The following is an 18,571-nucleotide window of genomic DNA, read 5'->3' as shown; positions in this document are numbered from 1 at the left end:
AGCCCCGCTTAATTCTGGGGCCTTCCCTTTCTTATTCATATCCTAAGTATCCGGTAGACAGCTGGTTTGTACGAATTTGTACAGTCTTCCCTCCCTCCTCCGAGGTAGATTGTAAACTGGGAGGGGGGGGAATGGTTGTCTTTTTTTCTTTCTTTGTAGACCCAATACTTTGCACAGCCCCTGGCACATAGTAAGCACTTAATGTTTACGCTTTATTACTGACCGATTCCCTCACCAACCCAACAAACCAGGCTCTAGCGGTCATTGCTAGCCTGTCCCCTGACTTCATAAAGGCGGCCAGGAGCTGGGCCCGAGGAGCGGGATCCCAGAGAAAGAGGGCTGCGTGTGGATGGAGGCAGACACTCCCCACCCAGCCACCGGGGTGAGAGGGCTGTTGGGGAAGGGAGGCGAAAAGACGTCATCCCGCTTTGGGGTGAAGAGAGGTGGGGAGAGCAGGGGCCGGGAGCCTAGAGATCCCCCCTAGGGAGGGGAGGGGAGGCCGCGGCAAAGGAGAAAGTTCCCCCCGGGTAGGAGAAGGCGGGGTGGGGAGGAGGGAGGCAGGAAGGGAGGACTCAAGGCGAGACCCCTCCCCCACTCGGGTAGTGGGGAGGAGGTGGCAGGCCCCGCCCCGGGGCGTGGCCGAGAGGGTGACGTCCCGCGGGGCGGGGCTCCGCCGGGCCACCCGGACCGCCGGGAGGGGAAGGGTCGGGGGGGGGGCCGCCCCCGCCCCGGGGGCAAGAGGGAGCCCGAGTGCGCGGAGGCCTGCCGCTCGGGCCCCCAAGAGGAGCCGAGGCCTGGGCCGCCCCGAGAGGCAGGCGCAGCGCGGGGCCGGGCCGCGGGGCCGCAGCTGCGGGGGATGCTAAACGGAGCTGCCAGAAAGCGCGTCACGTGGCCGGGGCGGCGGGGAGGGGGCGGGCGCGGAGCCAATGGCAGCTTCAGGCTCGGGACAGAGGCGGGGCGGGGGCGGGGCCGAGCGCCCCGGCGGCGGCGGCGGCACTTCCGGACCAGGCCCTCCCCTCCCCCAGGGGCTCCGGACCCGTCCCGGACCCCGGCCTTTGTGGCCCCGCTTCCTGGCCTGGGCCGGGGCCCGGTTCCACCTGATGGTGCTCCCGAGCCGGGAGGGCGGCGGGGCCGCACGCTCAGCCCAGCCTCGGCAGCCTAGAGCGCGCGGCCCCGGGGGGCGTTAGAGCGCGGCTCCGGAGGGCGCTGCGTGCCCCGCAGGAGGCTGGGCCTGGACTGGGGTCCGAGGCGCCGGGGCCGGGGCCGCGCGGCACCACCGCAGCCGCTTCTTCCCGTTAAACATTTCGTCCCCGGAATAACAATAACGCGGCAAGATGGCTGCGGGGGCTGCGGGCGGGCCTCTTTCTTCCTCCCCCCCTCCGATTTGACGATAAACGGAAAGGCAGCGGCGGCGGGGCCCGGCCCTGGTCCGGGGCCGGGGGCCCGGGGGCCGAGCTCGGGCCGGCTCGGGCCGGGCCAGCACCCGGGGGTCTGGCGGCCAAGGCCGCCTTCCAACCCCCGGGCGCCTATTTGTGTTTGTTTAAAAAAAAAAAAAAGCTCCAAGGTGGGCGGCGCGGGGGCGGGGAGCCCGGCCCGAAGGGTCCGCGCTGTCCTCCAGCCAGTCCCCTCCCTCCCCGCAGCTCCACCCCGCCCCCACTGCGCTAGAGCCAGCCCCGGCCCGCCGAGCCCGGCGCCCCCCGGACCCCGGACCCGGACTCGGGGCGGGGCGGGGGCGACGAGGAGGAGGAGGGGGCGCAGCCCGGGAGGAGGATTCCTTTCTGGTTGGAGCAAGCCTTGTTTTTTCTCGCCGCTGTCCAGCGCCCGAGACGCGCGGGGTGGGATTGGGTTTTGTTTTGTTTTTTGCCCTTGTGGGGGGGGGGGGCCGGGCGGAGGCGAGGGGGCCCGGGCCGCGGCGCTCGGCCCGGCTTCTCCTCCGCCTTCCCCTTCCCTCCTCTCTCCGGCACCCCCCCAGCCCACGAGGAGCCGCGGTTCGGGGGGCTCGGGGAGGAGGGGGGTCGTCCCTTCCCGCCCCTCCCTCCTCCAGTCCCCTCCTCCCAGCCCCGGTGCGCCCGTCCCCTCCCCCTCCCCTCCCCTCCCCTCCCTCGGCCCTCCCTTCCCCCGGCCGTCCCTCCTCCCTCCCGCCCTCCCCCTTCCGTTTCTGTTGGTGGAGGGAGGCGGAAGGAGGAGGGCTGGGAGCTCCGGCCGGGGACGGGAATTTCATCTGAATGACTGTCCCCCGCGCGCCCGGCGCCCCCGACTCGGCCCCGGCGCCCGGCAGCCGCCGGCGGGAGGACAGCGAGCGGGGCAGCGCCCCGGCCCGGACGCAGGGCGCTCGGCCGGGCCCCGCCGGCCCCGTCCGGCCCTAGCCGAGCCCGCGGGCGCGGCGCCGCTCTTTCCGGCTCCTCTTTGAAGGGACGCGAATCTCGGACTCGGCGGCGGAGGAGGAGGAGGAGGAGGAAGAGGAGGAGGAGCCGGGAGCTCGGGGTGGCGGCCGGCGAGAAGCCCCGAATCCCGGCAGCCAGAGGGAGGACGGGAAGTGTGCGGCGCCCGGGGAGGCGGCCGCGGGGCGCGCCCCGATGTCGGCGGACGAGCGGAGCGGGGGAGGCGCAGGCGGCGGCCGCGGCTTCGTGGATGGAATTTGGACTCGGGCGGGCCCGTCCCCGGCTCGTGCCCCGGCTCCGGCCAGCGCCGCCCGCTAAGGCTCCCCACACTCGGCCAGGCGGCGGCGGCCGCGGCGCCCCCTGCCCGGAGAAGCCCGGCGCGGCCGCGCGGCTGAGCTCGCCCTAGCGGCCGCCTCGCTCCTAGCCGGGACCGGTCCCCGGCCGCGGGGAGGAAGCTCAGGCCGGGCCCCGGGCGGCGGCGGCGGCCCGGGCCCGGCTCCTTCGCCATGGCGGAGAACTGGAAGAACTGCTTCGAGGAGGAGCTCATCTGCCCCATCTGCCTGCACGTCTTCGTGGAGCCCGTGCAGCTCCCCTGCAAACACAACTTCTGCCGCGGCTGCATCGGCGAGGCCTGGGCCAAGGACAGCGGCCTGGTCCGCTGCCCCGAGTGCAACCAGGCCTACAACCAGCGGCCCGGCCTGGAGAAGAACCTCAAACTCACCAACATCGTGGAGAAGTTCAACGCGCTGCACGTGGACAAGCCGCCGGCCGCGCTGCACTGCGTGTTCTGCCGCCGCGGCCCCCCGCTGCCCGCCCAGAAGGTCTGCCTGCGCTGCGAGGCGCCCTGCTGCCAGTCCCACGTGCAGACGCACCTGCAGCAGCCCTCCACCGCCCGCGGGCACCTCCTGGTGGAGGCCGACGACGTGCGGGCCTGGAGCTGCCCGCAGCACAACGCCTACCGCCTGTACCACTGCGAGGCCGAGCAGGTGGCCGTGTGCCAGTACTGCTGCTACTACAGCGGCGCCCACCAGGGACACGCCGTCTGCGACGTGGAGATCCGGAGGAATGAGATTCGGGCAAGTACCCCCCCGGGGCCCGGAGGTGGGGGGGGGAGCGGGGCCCGCACCCTAACGGGACGTCCGGGGCGGGGGGAGGGGAGGGGGCGCACCGGGGCGGTGTTCAGCCGGAGAGCCGGCGCTGCCCCGCGGGGGGCGAGCTGCTGCCCGGGCAGCGAGGAAGTAAACAAAGGCAGCCATGTTCCAGGGCTGCCAGCCCCGTGGGGCTCGCCGGGCATCTTCCCCGGGAGATGAAGAGGAATCGAGCCGAGTTGTGTGTCTGAGAAGGGCTGGGCAGCCCGAGGCCGGGGCACAGCGGGCTGCGATGTGGGTGGCAGCCTCTGGCCGGCCCGGCAGCCCGGGCGCCCGCCCCGATGGCCGCCTCCGGAGCACAGGAGGGTGGGGGGCACCTCGGGTCGGGTTGAGATGGAGCCGCCTGGAAACCCGGTTCCTGCCGGCGGCTCCCCGCCTGCCCGGGCCGCCCCCCTCCCGGATCGCGGCCGCGGCGCCTCCCATTGTACGGGGCCTGTCAATGTCACCCCCGCACATGCCTCCCTTCCTGGGCTGCGGCCCGGGCCCCGGAGGCCGGCCCGGGCGGGGGGCGCTGCCCCCCTCCCCGCATGGCCCGCTTCCCCTGGGATATGGGGAGTCCCAGGCGGGGGAGTCTGGGTGAGTCGTGGCAGAGGGAGGGAATTGGAAAGATTCCATCTCTGTGGGAAGGCCCAGCCCCCAATCCTAGGCCCAGGGTGTGAATAATAAAGAGGGGGCCTGAGCTATGGGGGAAGGAGATTGATTCTTTCCTGACCCCCACCTCCTCCTACCCTGTTGAATAGGGGCACCCAGGGTCAAAGAGGGCAGATGAGGCCCTGGGTATGAGAAAGCCCTACAGATGACTGCAAAATGGGGGTGGTTTCCTGTGTGTGAACCCAGTTCGAATGACTCACTCTTCAGAAAGAAACCAATGGATGTGGGGGGGAAGCAGTGATCAATAAAAATTGATGTGTGATTAGTTTCCAGTTTGTAGATCCAGCTCCAGCTTTCTTTTCATGGAGCAGGCCAGTAGTTTCTCTTTAAAATGTGGTGAGAAGTCTCCCCCCCACACACACACACATACCATGGAACCCTGTTTCCTCCTTTTTTGACTGCCCTAGCTTGGCCCTGAGCAGAGAGGCTTCTGCAGTTGCTATTAATAAAGATTGGAAGGGGTTAGGAGAGAGGGAGAGGGAGCTAGTGATGAAAAGTATAGAGCCTGTGGGAAAGTCAAAATGTCTAGCTCTGTCTTGGGGAATATGGATGGGGGATGTAGCGGTGGAGATGCCGTAGAATAAGATTTGGAAAGAAAGAGAAGGGGGGAAAGACCCTTACAAGATATCTTTGCAAAGACTTAATGGGGAGGTGATGGGGGGTAAAGTGGTTACTAGCTTCAGAAGAGGGAAACTTGGGTTTGTTTGCTTTATAGTCTGTAGATGTATGTACCTTTATTGGGGGTGAAGGAATTGACTGTATAAAACTGTCTCTACATGTGATTCCTGACTGCTCTTGCAGTAGTCCCTTCTATTCACACAACCTTCCCTCTCTTGGTGCCCCAGGTGGCCTGGCTCTCTGTTCTTAAAAGGTCATCCTGCATCTTCTCACTGGCTCTTGGGAAAATAAAAGAAGAGGGGCTGGAGGACAGTCAGGAGATACCAAACTTTGGTAGGAATAAGACATAGGGCATAGATATCAGATTTTTGTGAGCATCTGCATCAGTGATAACCTAGGCCCTTAGCTAGACTCTTGTTCAACACTCTTTCTCTCCTACCTTCAGCTAGACCTACTGTCTCCTATTTCTCTGTTGCTCACATTCCCAGCTTTAGAAAAGCATACCAGCAACATTCCTGGTCAGGTTGACTTAAATTGGTGGTAGTCTGCCTTAACTCTTAATACCCCATCCCCCCCCCCCAAAAAAAGACACATTCATACATTTGGAAAGATGGAGACTCAATGGACTGGCTACAGGAAACATTGAATACAGCTGTTGACCCAGGGGGCTCAGAAAACTGGCCTGAATCAGGTTGAGCTAGATGGGGCCAGGAAGGCCCCCCTCTTCAGTTTCATCTGGAACCCACTTCACAAAATGCATCCCTCCTTAAAAAAAAAAATCTAACTCCTAGTGCTGTGGGCTTAGCTGTGAAGTCGTGGGTGGGTGGGTCGGGAAATAGCAATAAATCCTTAGGTTAGGGCTGCCCCCTGAAGGCACAGGCTTGAACTCTCTTAAGTTGTGCCAGCCACCCAGAGGAGGGGGGGGGGAGGTAGGGAAAGAGAAAAGATTGATTGATTGATTGATTGGGAGTATGACTGCATTTTATATAGGAAACCTTTTTTCATTTACTAGACCTCCCTTCCATATGCTAGTCCTCTTTTCCTTCCTCTTTTCCCACCTAGTCCAGGCCTGGAGTGGGAGGGGGTTGGGAATAGGGCCATTGTCAGTCCTTGGAATAAGGTGTGAGGGGGCCACAGGAAATTGGTCTTTGCAAGAATGGGGGGGTAAGAAGGGAGGAAGATGTTACTCCAAGCCTCCTCCGATGCCAGATCTTTACACTATCCCTTTTGAAAGCTGACCCGGGGCCACAGAGTCCCAAGAGGCCAGAAGAAGGCTAAAATCTGGACTTTGAGTTTGGGACTGGGCTGGGAGGGAACCCTGGGAACAAACTATCTACTGGCTCTTTCTAGGCTTCCGAGCCAGATGTTGCTAGGGGTGTGGGGAATAGATGGCCTGTGGGGCATCCGGTGTGGTCTGAGCCCCAGGCCAGTTGATTCCATCTCCCCCTCCCCCCACCGGATTTTGGGTTAGTGGGGGGGATTTCCACCAGGATCCGGGAATGGTGCTGCTTTCCCTGAGGCCAGATTTAAAGGATGGGGGTCACATTTATAGAGAAGGACTAGAGGAAGGGAGGGGGAGGGGTCTGGATATTGGTGAAAGGCATCTACCGAGGGTTCTAGTCTCTGCTCTGCCCTTTGCTGAGATAAAGGAATTTGCTTGGAGGGAGGGCAGAGCTAGAGAGAATGATATATTCCCATTTCTGTGTGTCTGGTTGTCCTTAGAATTTTTCATATTATTCTATTGCTACATAATTCTGGGGTACTCCCAGTACTAGGTGAAAATCCCAGTAAGTATTTGGAGAATCTCTAGAGTAAGGCGGGGTTCTCACCTGATTTGGAATATCTAACCCGTGCCCCAGATCCTGCCCCTCCGTTTTTCTCTTGCTTGAATGTTTCTTGAGGGTGGGGGTGTAATACTCTTCTAGGTTTAGGCACAGGTAGGCTGCTGTCCTGGATCTTTTCTTTGGTTTGAAGTTTGTGGCTAAGTGGGGAGAAAGAACACCCACCCCACACACACTGCCCTGGGGGCTTGGGAGAAAGCCCTGGGTTTCCCTTCCTGCTCCTGTCTCCCTGGGTGGTCATGGGCACTGAGCCTTCTGCCTGCTGGGCGGAGACAGGACCTGGGGGGAGGGGGGCAGGGGGAGGTTTGTTCCTGCCTGAATTGCTTTCCTCAGCACTTGGGAGTGAGGAGGATTCAGGTGGGAAAGTGCAGGGGTTGCCAAGCCCAGCTCATGATGAAGTTGGGGGAGGAAAGGTCCTTGCACAGCCTGCTTTAATGGAGGGAGTAGGAGGGAATGAAGACAACTCCTTTTTCCCATCTGATCTCCCGGCTCCCTTCCCTCTTCTTAAGGGAGGGAGGTAGTAACTCTGGGTGGGGAAGCAAAAGTGGTTAGCCTCCACCCCATCCCTGGGCCCCTAGCTACCCCAGACAATGGTGACAGGAGGGTGGCTGAAGAGGCTTGGTTTTCCCAGGCTCCTTCACCCATAGTGCTCCCTCCTGGGCCCTACCTAAAACTGAAGGCCTGGAGGCCTTGGACTGGTAAGGAGTTGGGTGCCTCAGGAGAATGCTTCATACCTCCTTCCTTCTGCTAGTCCTTTTTTTGAATGTTTGACATCCCACCTTCCCCTTTTTAGAACAAGAAAGAAGCTGGTAGCTGAGTCCTAAGACTCTACAACAAATACAACCAATAACACATAAAACACAAGCACTCTCATTTCCCCCTATCACATCATGCTGATCCAGCATGTGGGTCTGTCATATCCTTACCCCAGTTCCACATCCACATGCTTCCTATGGAAATCTATCTGAGAGTGTGTGTGTGTGTGTGTGTGTGTTGCTGTCTCTGTGAGACTGTTCGATGTGTGTGACTTTGATATTTTGTATATCTATATGATATGTGTGAGGTTGTGTTGTCTGTGACTTTGTGGACCTGGATCTTCTCCAGTGAGGGATAGATAGATAAAGGGGAGGGAAGAAGATTCCCTGAAGACTAAATTTATGGAGGATGTTAAAGGAGAGACTATATGTCACTGGAAATGGGGGGGAGGGGGTTGGGGATCTGGAAAAGGGGGTTAAGGCCAGCCCCAGAGGCCCCGCTGTGGGCCCAGCCCGGCCAGCTTGATGGCTGGCTCTTTGAAAGCCTTCCCGGCCGGGCTGGCATTCAGGCTCAGACAAAGGGGGGCTTTCTCTCTGCCTCTTTGTTTGCCTGCCCCAGAGCCTGCACTCTGCGTGGCAGAAGCTAATTCCGCTCTGCAGCTGGGAAACCGGCTCCTTGTCTCTCAGGCAGGTCCAGGCTCTGGGTGTCTTTGCCCCTCATTACCTGCCTCCTACTCTGGGGCTGTCTGTGGGAGGGTTTGGGGAAGTGGGGGGTGGGCGGGTGGAGAGCTTTGCCAGAGTTTGTGAAACCTAAAGCTGCTGAGAGCTCCCCTCCCCAAAGGGGGAGGGGTTGTCCCAGGGGATACTGAAAAGAGGTGGGGGGGGGTAGGAAGCTTAGGTGGGGGGTAGGGGAGCTCTGGAAGGAACTGGTGATTTTGTTTACCTTGCCAGGCCTGGGCCCTGCTGCCTCCCACCCCTTCCGGTTCTGAAGTCCGGGGCTTGTTTGCAAACTCGCTGCTGGCTTGGCAGCCCCTGGGGCCCCATTTCCCTCCTGACCTTGCTTCTCCTCAAGGTTGACTTGAGGCTTTTTATTATTATTATTTATTAACTTTTATATAGCCCCAGTGTCCCATAGCAAAGACCTTCAGCAGGCATCTCAACTGTCAGCAGACAAACTCCTGCAGCAACTCAAAAGCTGGGGGGTGGGGGGGAGGCTCCCAAGGGAACCTGAGTGTGGGTGGCAGGCAGATTTACCCTGAACCCAGACTAGCCCCAGAAGGTGGGAAGGCGGGGGGGGGGGGGGGGGAGGGGAAGCGCCTGGCAGAGCCATTTGGGGCTTAGCTGAAGGAGGCGGTTTGGAGGGCTGGAGAATCTGTAGAAGCCCACTTGTCTTGCCATTCTGTCATGCTTCCTGGAAAAACCTGGGGTCCTTGCTGGTGGCAGGAAAGTTCCATTTCCTTCAACAATCATTTCTTGTGTTATCTGCTATGAACTGGAACCTTTTTGTGTGTATATGGAGGTTGGGGGCCACTACAAAGAGGAATAAAGCCTAGTAATACTTGGAATACAAAGAATGCTGACACAGGTATGTAGTCAGTTTGAGGAGAAAGGAAGGTCTGAGGACTCAGAGGAGGGAGCAGGGCTTTAGGGAAGGGGGACCTCTGAACTGGGCCCCCAAGGGGTCGAAAAGATTGCAATATGTGAAATTATGGGGAAGATTATTGTGGGTGTGGAAGATAGGGATGAACAAAGGCATGGAGGTCAGGTGCAATGAAAATAGTTAACTTTGGTTAGATTGTAAGCTAGAGCAGAGAGGTGCTCTCCAATCCAGATTAAAATATAATTGGGAAATATTTAACAAAATACTAAAAACACAGTAAAACATTACATTTTAAATCAGTCTATAGGGATTTTTCTCTATAGCTTAGTGCTCCCCATTGTTATTTGAGTTGGACAGTACTAACTAAAATGTGAAGAAAAGCTGTTTAACTCAGGGCTGAGGTCAGTCAATGGGGAAAGAGCCTTGAATACCAGTTCAAAAAATTTGAACCCAATTTATAGGTAATGAGGAGCCATTGAAAGTTTTTGAGCAGAATAATAATATTAGAACTGTGCTTTAGGAATAAGACTTGGGAGTTTGAGTTTGCCCAATCCTGCTTGGCAAAGAGACCCCAGGTGCTTAGGGTCTTTTGGTCGTGGGTCAAGGGGCAGGGATCTGAGAGAGGCAGCTGGAAGCCCCAGGCTGGAGAGTCTAGTTCAGGAAGGTTCTACTTAAGGATAAAGGAAGACAGTTTGGAACAGCCTGCTGATCTCTGAAAATCTGCCAGTTAAGCCCCTTCCCATGTGCCTGGCCCTTGCCTAGGGGAGCTCACTATTAGATTTAAGAGAGAGAAAGTCTGTCTTAACACTGCTAAAGCTCTTCCCCTGCAAGAGCCCTTTGACAAGTACCCTCAGCTGTCCCACCTCCCCAGGACTGACCCTCACCACACAGGCCTGTCCCCTCCTCCCTTCCTGAGGTAAGTGAAGGCAGAGCTGGAAGACCCAGGTTGCTTCTCATTCCCTAGTCACCTGGCCCTGGCTAATTTGGAAAATGAGGGGTGTGAAGCCTTGGGGGTAGAAAGATATATATATCCTCTTCCTCAAAAGTGAGTTCTGTTGGTTTACCCTAGAGTTAGGTATGGCAGAGACCAAAGGGGCAGAATTCCTGCCCCAGCCTCGAGTGGAGAAATGTTACAGAAAAAGCTGCTTGGAGGACCAAGTGGTTTAGAGCAGAGCACAGCCTGAATCTCTTTTGAGGGTTGAGGACAGGGACCATTTTGCTTTCTTTCCTGTATTTCTAACCTGGCACACTGGAGCATGCTGAATAAATGTCCCCTAATTAGCCTTCCTTTCTGTGCCTTCTTGTTTTGTTTTTTTGTTTTGTTTTTTTAGGTTTTTGCAAGGCAAACGGGCTTAAGTGGCTTGCCCAAGGCCACACGGCTAGGTAATTATTAAGTGTCTGAGACCAGATTTGAACCCAGGTACTCCTGACTCCAGGGCTGGTGCTTTATCCACTGTGCCACCTAGCTACCCCTATTTCTGAGCCTTCTTAAGCAAGATGCTCTTCACTGTCTCTAGAGTCAGGAAGTATAGGTGAGGGAACAGTTTAATACTAACTTCTTAGATATGTGTGTTTATGAAGCAAAAGACATTGTCAGACACTCTCTTGCTTGATCAGCACAGAATGACTTGGAGTTCAACTCCATTTTACATATGAGGAAACCGAGCCCCAGAGAAGTGATGTGACTTCTTCTAGGTCACACAGCAAGTTAGCAGAAGAGCTGGGGCTAAAATCCAGGTCTCCTGACTCCTAGTCTAATGTTTTCATGGCACTGTGCAGTGTCTGTCTGTCTCTGTCTCTCTCTCTCTCTCTCCCCATACCCACTGGCTTGTGACCATGATATAAGTGTAGTGTATCACACCCACCATGTGATACCATCAGCAAAGTGGCCTGTCCAACCCCAGGAAATTCAAGGTAGGACAAGGGAAAAGAACACTATCTTAAAGAGGTTTCAAGATCCCAGAGATCCCAAAGATCCCAAACCTTTATACCTAACCTCAAATTTGGAAGGACTTAAGCTTAGGGAGAAACTCGCCAAAGCAAATCTTTGGTTTGAGCTGCTCAAGTAGGAAGTTAGGGTAGAGAGGAGGTTCTCCTCTGCCCAGGGATGACTTGCTTGGAAGGAAAAACCCTGTTTCCCCCTCTCAGGGGCCCTCTCATTTCTTCTACTGGGCTTTTGTCCTTGTTCTATCCTTAGTTCTCTCTGGCTAGGGCAGTCTGGTGGAATAAAGGAGCCAGTGAATTATACAGAGAGGCTCCCAAGGTCCCTTCCTGTTGTAGCATGATATGACTTTTATCTGTATGAACTTCCTAGGTTCATTCCCTGAAATGACCCTTTGACCAGAGCTTTGATTCCCACCTCTGCCCCACCCCCCCTTAGAAAGGGTCAAAAATGGAGGCTAACCAATGGCAGGGGTGACTTCCAAAGAAAATTCTAGGAAAATAGAACATTGGGTCTTGCTTGTTTATATTCTAGGAATCCTTGAAACTCTGGGAAGGTGGTCCCTATAAGGGAAGGAGATCCAGGTTGGGCAGAGGTGGGGGTGCAAACAGGTAGCTCCCCAAATTGGAGTCAGAAGGCCAAATGTTGGGCAGTATGGAGAAACAACTGTGAAGGGTGGTCCTGGTTCAATGTGAAGAGAAACTTGGGCCAAGAATTAGGGTGTTTAGTCTTACTCTACCCTGAGTGCCCCATTGTCCCATCCCCACCACCACCACCATCTGCTGAGGAAGTAGCTGCAAAGTAGGGGAGGTTATAAGGCTGGTCCCATGCAGCCACATGTACAAGGGTTAGGGGGTTTTAGTCAGAGTAATTGACTGTTGGGGGGCAGGATTAGGGTGGGGGTGGAGATTATTATGGCAGCAGTAGCCAGGGCTCTGGCCTTCCTGTGCCTCTCCCTCCCCATGACTGACCTGAGGCTGGGGGAGGATGCTGGGCTAGGGGCCCTGGTGAGTAGGAGTTTGTGGGCCAAAGGTCCCCTCTAGAAGAAAAGGCTCATTGTTCCCGTGGGGGGTCGGGAGGGGGAAGTCCTGGGCCTCCTCCTCTTGGGGCCCCCTCTCCCCCCACTGCAGCCCTAGGGGCCTATAGAAAATCTTTACCTAGGTCTATGTGTGAGCCAGGCCTGAGCCCTGATAATCCTGTTTCTCTCCCTCTTTCTGGACAGCCTTTACAAGGCTTTGGGAAAAGCTTGATCCCCCACTTCCCTCCCTTTTCTCAAGTTGTATTCTTGGGATCTGACCCATAGGCCAGTAGCAGTGTCCACTTTGCATGGTATGGGGGCAGGGAATGGCTGGAGTTGGGTTCTGAAAGAAGACACAATGAGGGTCAACTCAGGCAGCTGGCCCTGAGAGAGTTCAGCTCCTTCCTTCTAGCCTGGGTCAGGACCCTTCAAAGCTCAGAGTTGAAAAGCAAACCTAGTCTTCATCTTAACTGTTTCCTAGTATAGATTTCTTTTGGTTTCTCACTAGCCTCACTTATCCCATCTGTAACATGGAGGAGGCCAGTCCAGGATTTAGGGAATTGTCACTTGATTCCTTTTTAATGGGGGGATAGGAGGGGGAGGGGGAGTTGGTAGTGGAGGGGCCGATTATTTTGAGTTGCTTATTTGGTAGTTTGTAAGTGAATTGAAATAGTTTTGATCTTGGAAGCAAGACTACTTAGGATCATAGATTTTAAAATTGGAATAGACCTTTAGACCTCATCTAATCCAGTCCCTTCATTTAACAGTTGGGGAAACTGATATCTAGAGAGAAGTTAAGTGACTTGCCCAAGGTCATCCAGAATGAAAGTAACTGAACCAAGATCTTACATCAAATGGAATTTCTCTTTCTGTTATATGAATGGTTGGTTTACAGCTAACTAGATTGACTGGCCTCTGGGAACCCCTCCACTTCTGAGGATTCTGGTCTCAATCCTTCCTTTCTCTGAGTGACAGCTTCCTTTCTCTGGGCCTCAGTTTTCTCATCTACAAAATGGGGGGGGGAGTGTCAGATCAAGACACAAACCTGGGGGTCAGGTTAAGGAAGTCTGTGGACAGATTTAAGGGAGCCCAAGAACCTGGGATGGGGGGGGGGATTAATACCTTTTTTCACTGACCTCTAATTGAAACTTAGTATTTTCTTTCCATTATGAACATAGGCAACAAATCTTGATTCTGAGAAGTCACTAGGCCTCACTAGATGATGGAATTTTTGGCATTTTAAAAAAGTCATTAGTCTTGCATCTAGATAGTCTATAAGGGCTGCCCAGGTCCCAGAATCTCTTCACCTTCCTAGATTTTTATTTGTAAAAAGAGCTTGGGATGGGGATGGGTCAAAAAGCATCTTGAGAGACTGAGTTGGCAGCTATTCTTCCTCTACCTCCTAACCCCAGACTCTGTCAGGGAAGGAGAGAGAGAGAGTTTCCCTGGTAACAGGATCAGTCCAATCTAGAACTGGAAATCTGAGGCAGAAGAAAATATAAAGCAACTTCTTGCAGCAAAACTCGTGGACCTGTGACACTCCTGAGTGCTCCTGAATGTAATTGGGAAATATTTAGCAGAATAAATAAAAATTCAGGAGAACATATATAATGCTAATATGAGGTTTTCTAAGTCAGTAGGTAGCTTGAAGAGATCCTCTTAGACTGTTTCTGTTTAAGTTTTTTACCATTGGACTAGATTGTGAGTGAGAAAGACTTTAAGGCATCTGTGCCTGCCTGCAGATTCTCACCTGCCCTTCTGAAGTGATTCATTGAACCAGTGCCTGCTGACCCACTACTATGTGCCTATTCCTTGTGTTTAGATCTTAGGGAGGGGGATATAGGAGGAGGAACCATTACAGGACCTTTTTTAAAAAATTTTTTCAAGTCAATGAGTTTAACTGACTTGCCCAAGATCACACAACTAGGTAATTATTAAGTGTCTGAGGACGGATTTGAACTCGTGACTCCAGTGCCTGTACTCTATCCAGAAAGAAGGGTATGTTTTGATTGTTTAGTCTTGAATTCCAGGCAGGCAAGTTTGAATTTTATCATGGAGGTAATGGGGAATCTTTGAAGGTTCTTGAGAAACAAATGGAATGATAAAAACTTCTAGGGCAAATGATCTGGCCACACTCAGTGGGGGAGAGAGATGTGTGGCTTGGGGGTGCTAGGCATACACAAAGTCCCATGACTTATTTGAGTCTAAGAGGAAGGTTGGGGTTCTCATTCCCATGCTCTCTTCCTCAGCAGAAGGCTGACTGAGAAAGAAGCTGGGAGGGACAGGATGGGGCCAAGAACCACAGGCTACTGAGACCAAGAGAGAGGAGAGCCTTGGAGAGCAGTGGGGGTGGGGGGGGGGGCTGGAGGAAGCTCAGTGTGGAGCAGAACTGGAGCCAAAGCTATAGCTGGAGTCTTGGGTGGGGGGTTTTCTGTTCTGCCTGGTGCTTTGGGAAATGATAGAAACATGGTGTCAAGGAAAGTATACTGGGTTTGGAGGCAGGGTGCTCTGTTTCCAGTTTTGCTCAAATGACGTTGGGTGAGTCTCTTCTCTGGAGTCCGTTTCTCACCTATTGATAGTTGGACCAAATTGTATTCTTTAATATTTCCTCTCTCTTGATCTTGCTGTCCTGCTCATCCTCTCTCTTATCCTTCTTCTTGCCCTCTCCCTCCCTCCCCTCTTGAAGATTATCTGGATATGGGTAGGTATGGAAGACCTTATCCAGATCATCAGGATGGAAGAAATAGGCTAAGGTTGGAAGTTGAGCACAGGGATTCCTTGAGACTCTGGAGGCAGCTGATGTCCTGTCCTGCCCAAGTGTGGAAGAAGGGGTACAGGAGAGAATACAGAGTCCCTTGTGAAAGGAAGCTGTGGCTTCCACTTCTCTCCTGGAGGATTGTCCCTCCTTCCTCAAGTGACATTGTTCTCCCTCCCTGTGCACTTTTCCCCTTACAGAAAATGCTCATGAAGCAACAAGACCGGCTTGAGGAACGGGAGCAGGACATTGAGGACCAGCTCTACAAACTGGAGTCTGATAAGCGGCTGGTGGAGGTACGCCAGGTGGATGACCAGTCACCCTTAGGGGACTAGCCAGGACAGGGTTTTGGTCACCTTATAGACCATTAGAACAAGGTGAAGTGGGGTGGGAAGGTGGAAGGTGCAGGGAACTGCCTCTCTCCCAGCCTGCAGTTTTGTCTGAGCTCCTCCTTTCTACTGTGGAAGATGGAGGTTCTGTCTTTACCCATAGACAGGCATGTGGGAACAGCTAGGACAAGACAGGATGGGATAGAAGGGAAAATTTATTGGACCATTCATGCTTCTGAGGAGGCTTTCCAGGAGAGGGGAATCTTGAGCTATACCTTGGAGTTTGACAGAGTACAGACTGGCCTCCACTCTGAGCTGGGATCTCTCTGTCTTTGGCTGCAGGAGAAGGTGAGCCAGCTGAAGGACGAGGTGAGACTGCAGTATGAGAAGCTGCACCAGCTGCTAGATGAGGACCTGCGGCAGAGCATGGAGATCCTGGACAAGGCCCAGGCCAAGTTCTGCAATGAGAATGCAGCACAGGCCCTGCACCTCACGGAGCGCATGCAGGAGGCCAAGAAACTGCTCAGCTCTGTGCAGCTTGTCTTTGACAAGACGGAGGACATCAGCTTCATGAAGGTGGGGGCAGGGGAAGGCTCAGGGAGCACCCGGGGGGGGTGCGGTGCCACAGAAAGTTAGCTGGATATAGGGTCCACAGACCCCAGAATGTGGGCAGATTTATACAGATACCCACAAAAAGAGCATCTATGACCAGACATGGTGCTGAACCCTTCAGAGCAGGAGTGGTTATTTTATAGTTGAGGAAATGGACAAACAGAGGTTGAGTGACATGCCCAGGGTCGCACAGCCTGTAACTGGCTGAGACTAGATTGGAATTCAAGTTTTCTTAACTCTTGCAGTTTTCCCTTGTCCCACTTTTTTTTTTTTTAAACTCTCTAGAACACCAAGTCTGTGAAGATCCTAATGGATAGGTAAGTACATGTTCTTGTTTCCAGGGACCAGGAATGGAAGTAGGGGGGGGGCTCCTTTCAAAGCTAGAAATCTGGGGATAACTAGGTTCCAGGTGGGGTGAGATACCCAGATACCCATGTTCTCCCCTTCCTCCCCTCCAGGACTCAGAGCTGCACTGGGGGCAGCCTCTCCCCTCCCAAAATAGGCCATCTCAACTCCAAGCTGTTCCTGAATGAGATCTCCAAGAAAGAAAAGCAGCTGAGGAAACTGCTGGAAGGTAAGGAAGGTCCCCTGAAGCTGTGGCCAGGCAACAGTGTTGGTGGGACCCCACTCTCCCTGAGGATTCAGAGGGCCTTCCCACTGGTCCCTTCTCCAGGTCTGAGCCTGCTGCTCCAGGAACCTTGGACTCAGACTCTTACAGATGACTGTGGACCTTTCTCTGTGACTCCTCCCACCCTTGAAATGACTGCTAACCTCTGTATTTTCTTCCCCAGGCCCATTTAGCACCCCGGTGCCCTTTTTGCAGACGGTCCCCCTGTACCCATGTGGTGTGAACAGTGGTTCCGGGGCAGAGAAGCGAAAGCACCAAACGGCCTTTCCGGAGGCCAGCTTCCTGGAGTCCCCAGCGGGCCCTGTAGGCAGCCAGTTCGTGGGCCAGCCGGCCTCCGCCGGGGAGGGCCAGTCAAGCCAGCTGGGACCCTGTAGTTCCACTCAGCACCTGGTGGCCCTGCCCGGTGGGGCACAGCCCGTCCATTCAAGTTCGGTGTTCACTCCCTCGCACTACCCCAACAGCAGCGCTCCTCAGCAGCCTGTGCTGCCTCAGTATGGGGGCCGCAAGATCCTCGTCTGCTCCGTGGACAACTGTTACTGTTCCTCCGTGTCGAACCATGGCAGCCACCAGCCCTACCCCCGTTCTGGCCATTTCCCCTGGACAGTTCCCTCCCAGGAGTACTCACACCCGCTCCCACCGGCCCCCTCCGTCCCGCAGTCACTCCCAGGCCTGGCTGTCAGAGACTGGATAGATGCCTCCCAACAGCCTGGACACCAGGATTTCTACAGGGTGTACGGCCAGCCGTCCACCAAACACTACGTCACAAGTTAACACCGGGGCTAGGTGGGGGGGCTGGAGGGGCTGTTGGGCCCCCCCAGTCAGCCTCTCAATTATACAGCTCCTATTCTTCCTCTTTTCTTTTGATGGCTTCTCTCCCCCTCCTCCCATTTTCTTTCAATTTTTATTTTCATTTTCTGGGGGGAGGGGTTTTATACAAATTTGCTGGAAGCCAAGAAGATGACTGGACTTGGGGGTCGGGGCTGGGGCTCTCTAGCTTCAAAGGTGCCTCACTCCAGGAGGGGTGTGTCTCTCTGTCTCTGTTTCTCTATTCCCCTCCTTACCCTTCTTCCTTGGGCCCCCCCTCCGCTGGAAGGATCTGTGGTGCCCTCCCTTCACCCCCTCACCCCCAGCCCGGCTTGTGGCTGGAGGGGCTGGTGCCTGCTGGGCTGATTCTACCTTCGATTTCTTTGGGGAAGGTCAATCACTGATTCAGTAAGAGATGACCCCGTAGATTGTGTGTGTTTTTTGTTGAATATTTTTTTAAGTCAAGAATGATTTTTTTCCCTTCCCTTTCCCTGAGTTCAAAGGCCACCTCTCACACTGCTTTTGGCATCTTCTGAGCACAGAGCAGGCTCTATGGACATGATGAAATAACAGGAGCCCTCCAATGCCCTGGCCAGGGGAGAGGAAGGGACTCTGACCACAGGCCTGGACTCTGATAACGATGACAAATACCAATAATATCGAGAGAGGCCTAGTTGAGATCTTGGGGGGATGGGGACAGGGCTGTCCTGCTCTCACTCCTTTCCTGGATTTTGACGCTGCAACTTCCTGTAATGAGCACTTTGTATAAAACGTGGACTTCCTGTTCTAAAGGCACAGGTATTTATTCTGTAACCCGTTTTAGAGCACACACCCAAATCCAACCTTCTAATAAACGTGATGGCAGACTTCTTTGACTGCTCCTCCTAACGCCCCAGGCCCACCAGCCTCCTCCTTTACTTTGGGACTCCCTAGGTGGGCTGGGGTGGGCTGGGGAGAGAAGGGAAGTTTGGAATGGGGAGAGAGGCCAATTTGAAGGCTGCTGGCCGTTCAGTATACTTCTTAGAACTCGCCAATCAGACTAGAGAAATCTAGTTTTAAAAGTCAATAACTTAAAAGGGCTTTAAAAAAAAATTGGCCAAGTGAAAGGAACCAATGGGAATCTGTAGACCATGATTCTAGGGAGGGCTTCCTGATTCTGGCAGCTATTCAGTGTTTGACCTTGGACAAATCACCTTACCTTCTCTATGCCCCAGCTTCCTCATCTCTAAAATAAGGGGATTATCATGGTGGATGATCCCATGGATCACATAAATTTAATCACTAAATAAACGCCATTCTTTCCCTCCCTACTTACTTACCACCTCCTCCTCCCCCCATCAGTACTCCAAAAAAAGAGAGCCCTCATTCTGTGCCTATCAGAGGTAAGAGAATGTATGATTTCTTATTGGGACAAAGAAAATAGAATGGACAGCCTCAGGAAGTCATGGGCATCTCTGTCATTTTCTCATAGGTGTTGGATGAAAGCTTG

General features: G+C 54.7%; 1 protein-coding gene and 1 long non-coding RNA gene across 2 annotated transcripts in view; one reads left to right on the top strand and one right to left on the bottom strand.

The window, feature by feature from the left end:
- LOC141521346 (uncharacterized) overlaps window positions 1-3,206 on the bottom strand; it is a 36,342-nt gene extending 33,136 nt beyond the window's left edge. The window contains exon 1 of the long non-coding RNA XR_012477900.1: window positions 3,103-3,206. This is a non-coding gene — a long non-coding RNA (uncharacterized LOC141521346). The remainder of the gene's footprint in view (window positions 1-3,102) is intronic.
- TRIM8 (tripartite motif containing 8) lies at window positions 2,796-17,128 on the top strand. The gene is made up of 6 exons (XM_074233817.1): window positions 2,796-3,457; window positions 14,910-15,005; window positions 15,381-15,614; window positions 15,936-15,967; window positions 16,109-16,224; window positions 16,442-17,128. Exons 1-6 carry the CDS (start codon window positions 2,888-2,890, stop codon window positions 17,047-17,049), a joined length of 1,656 nt encoding a protein of 551 aa, XP_074089918.1. The 5' UTR covers window positions 2,796-2,887; the 3' UTR covers window positions 17,050-17,128.
- Window positions 17,129-18,571: the final 1,443 nt, after the last annotated feature.

Source organism: Macrotis lagotis, chromosome 4 (assembly GCF_037893015.1).
Source record: "Macrotis lagotis isolate mMagLag1 chromosome 4, bilby.v1.9.chrom.fasta, whole genome shotgun sequence".
In the NCBI taxonomy this organism is placed as follows: Eukaryota; Metazoa; Chordata; class Mammalia; order Peramelemorphia; family Peramelidae; genus Macrotis; species Macrotis lagotis.
Note: the sequence above shows the minus strand (reverse complement) of the source record. Positions and strands in the feature narration are given on the sequence as shown.

Excerpts from the sequence above, each read along its gene's own strand:
- TRIM8 (XM_074233817.1), top strand. The coding sequence starts at position 2,888 with ATGGCGGAGAACTGGAAGAACTGCTTCGAGGAGGAGCTCATCTGCCCC. Across the intron at positions 3,458-14,909 it reads TCCGGAGGAATGAGATTCGG|AAAATGCTCATGAAGCAACA; the intron begins GCAAGTACCCCC and ends TTCCCCTTACAG. Across the intron at positions 15,615-15,935 it reads AGGACATCAGCTTCATGAAG|AACACCAAGTCTGTGAAGAT; the intron begins GTGGGGGCAGGG and ends TAAACTCTCTAG.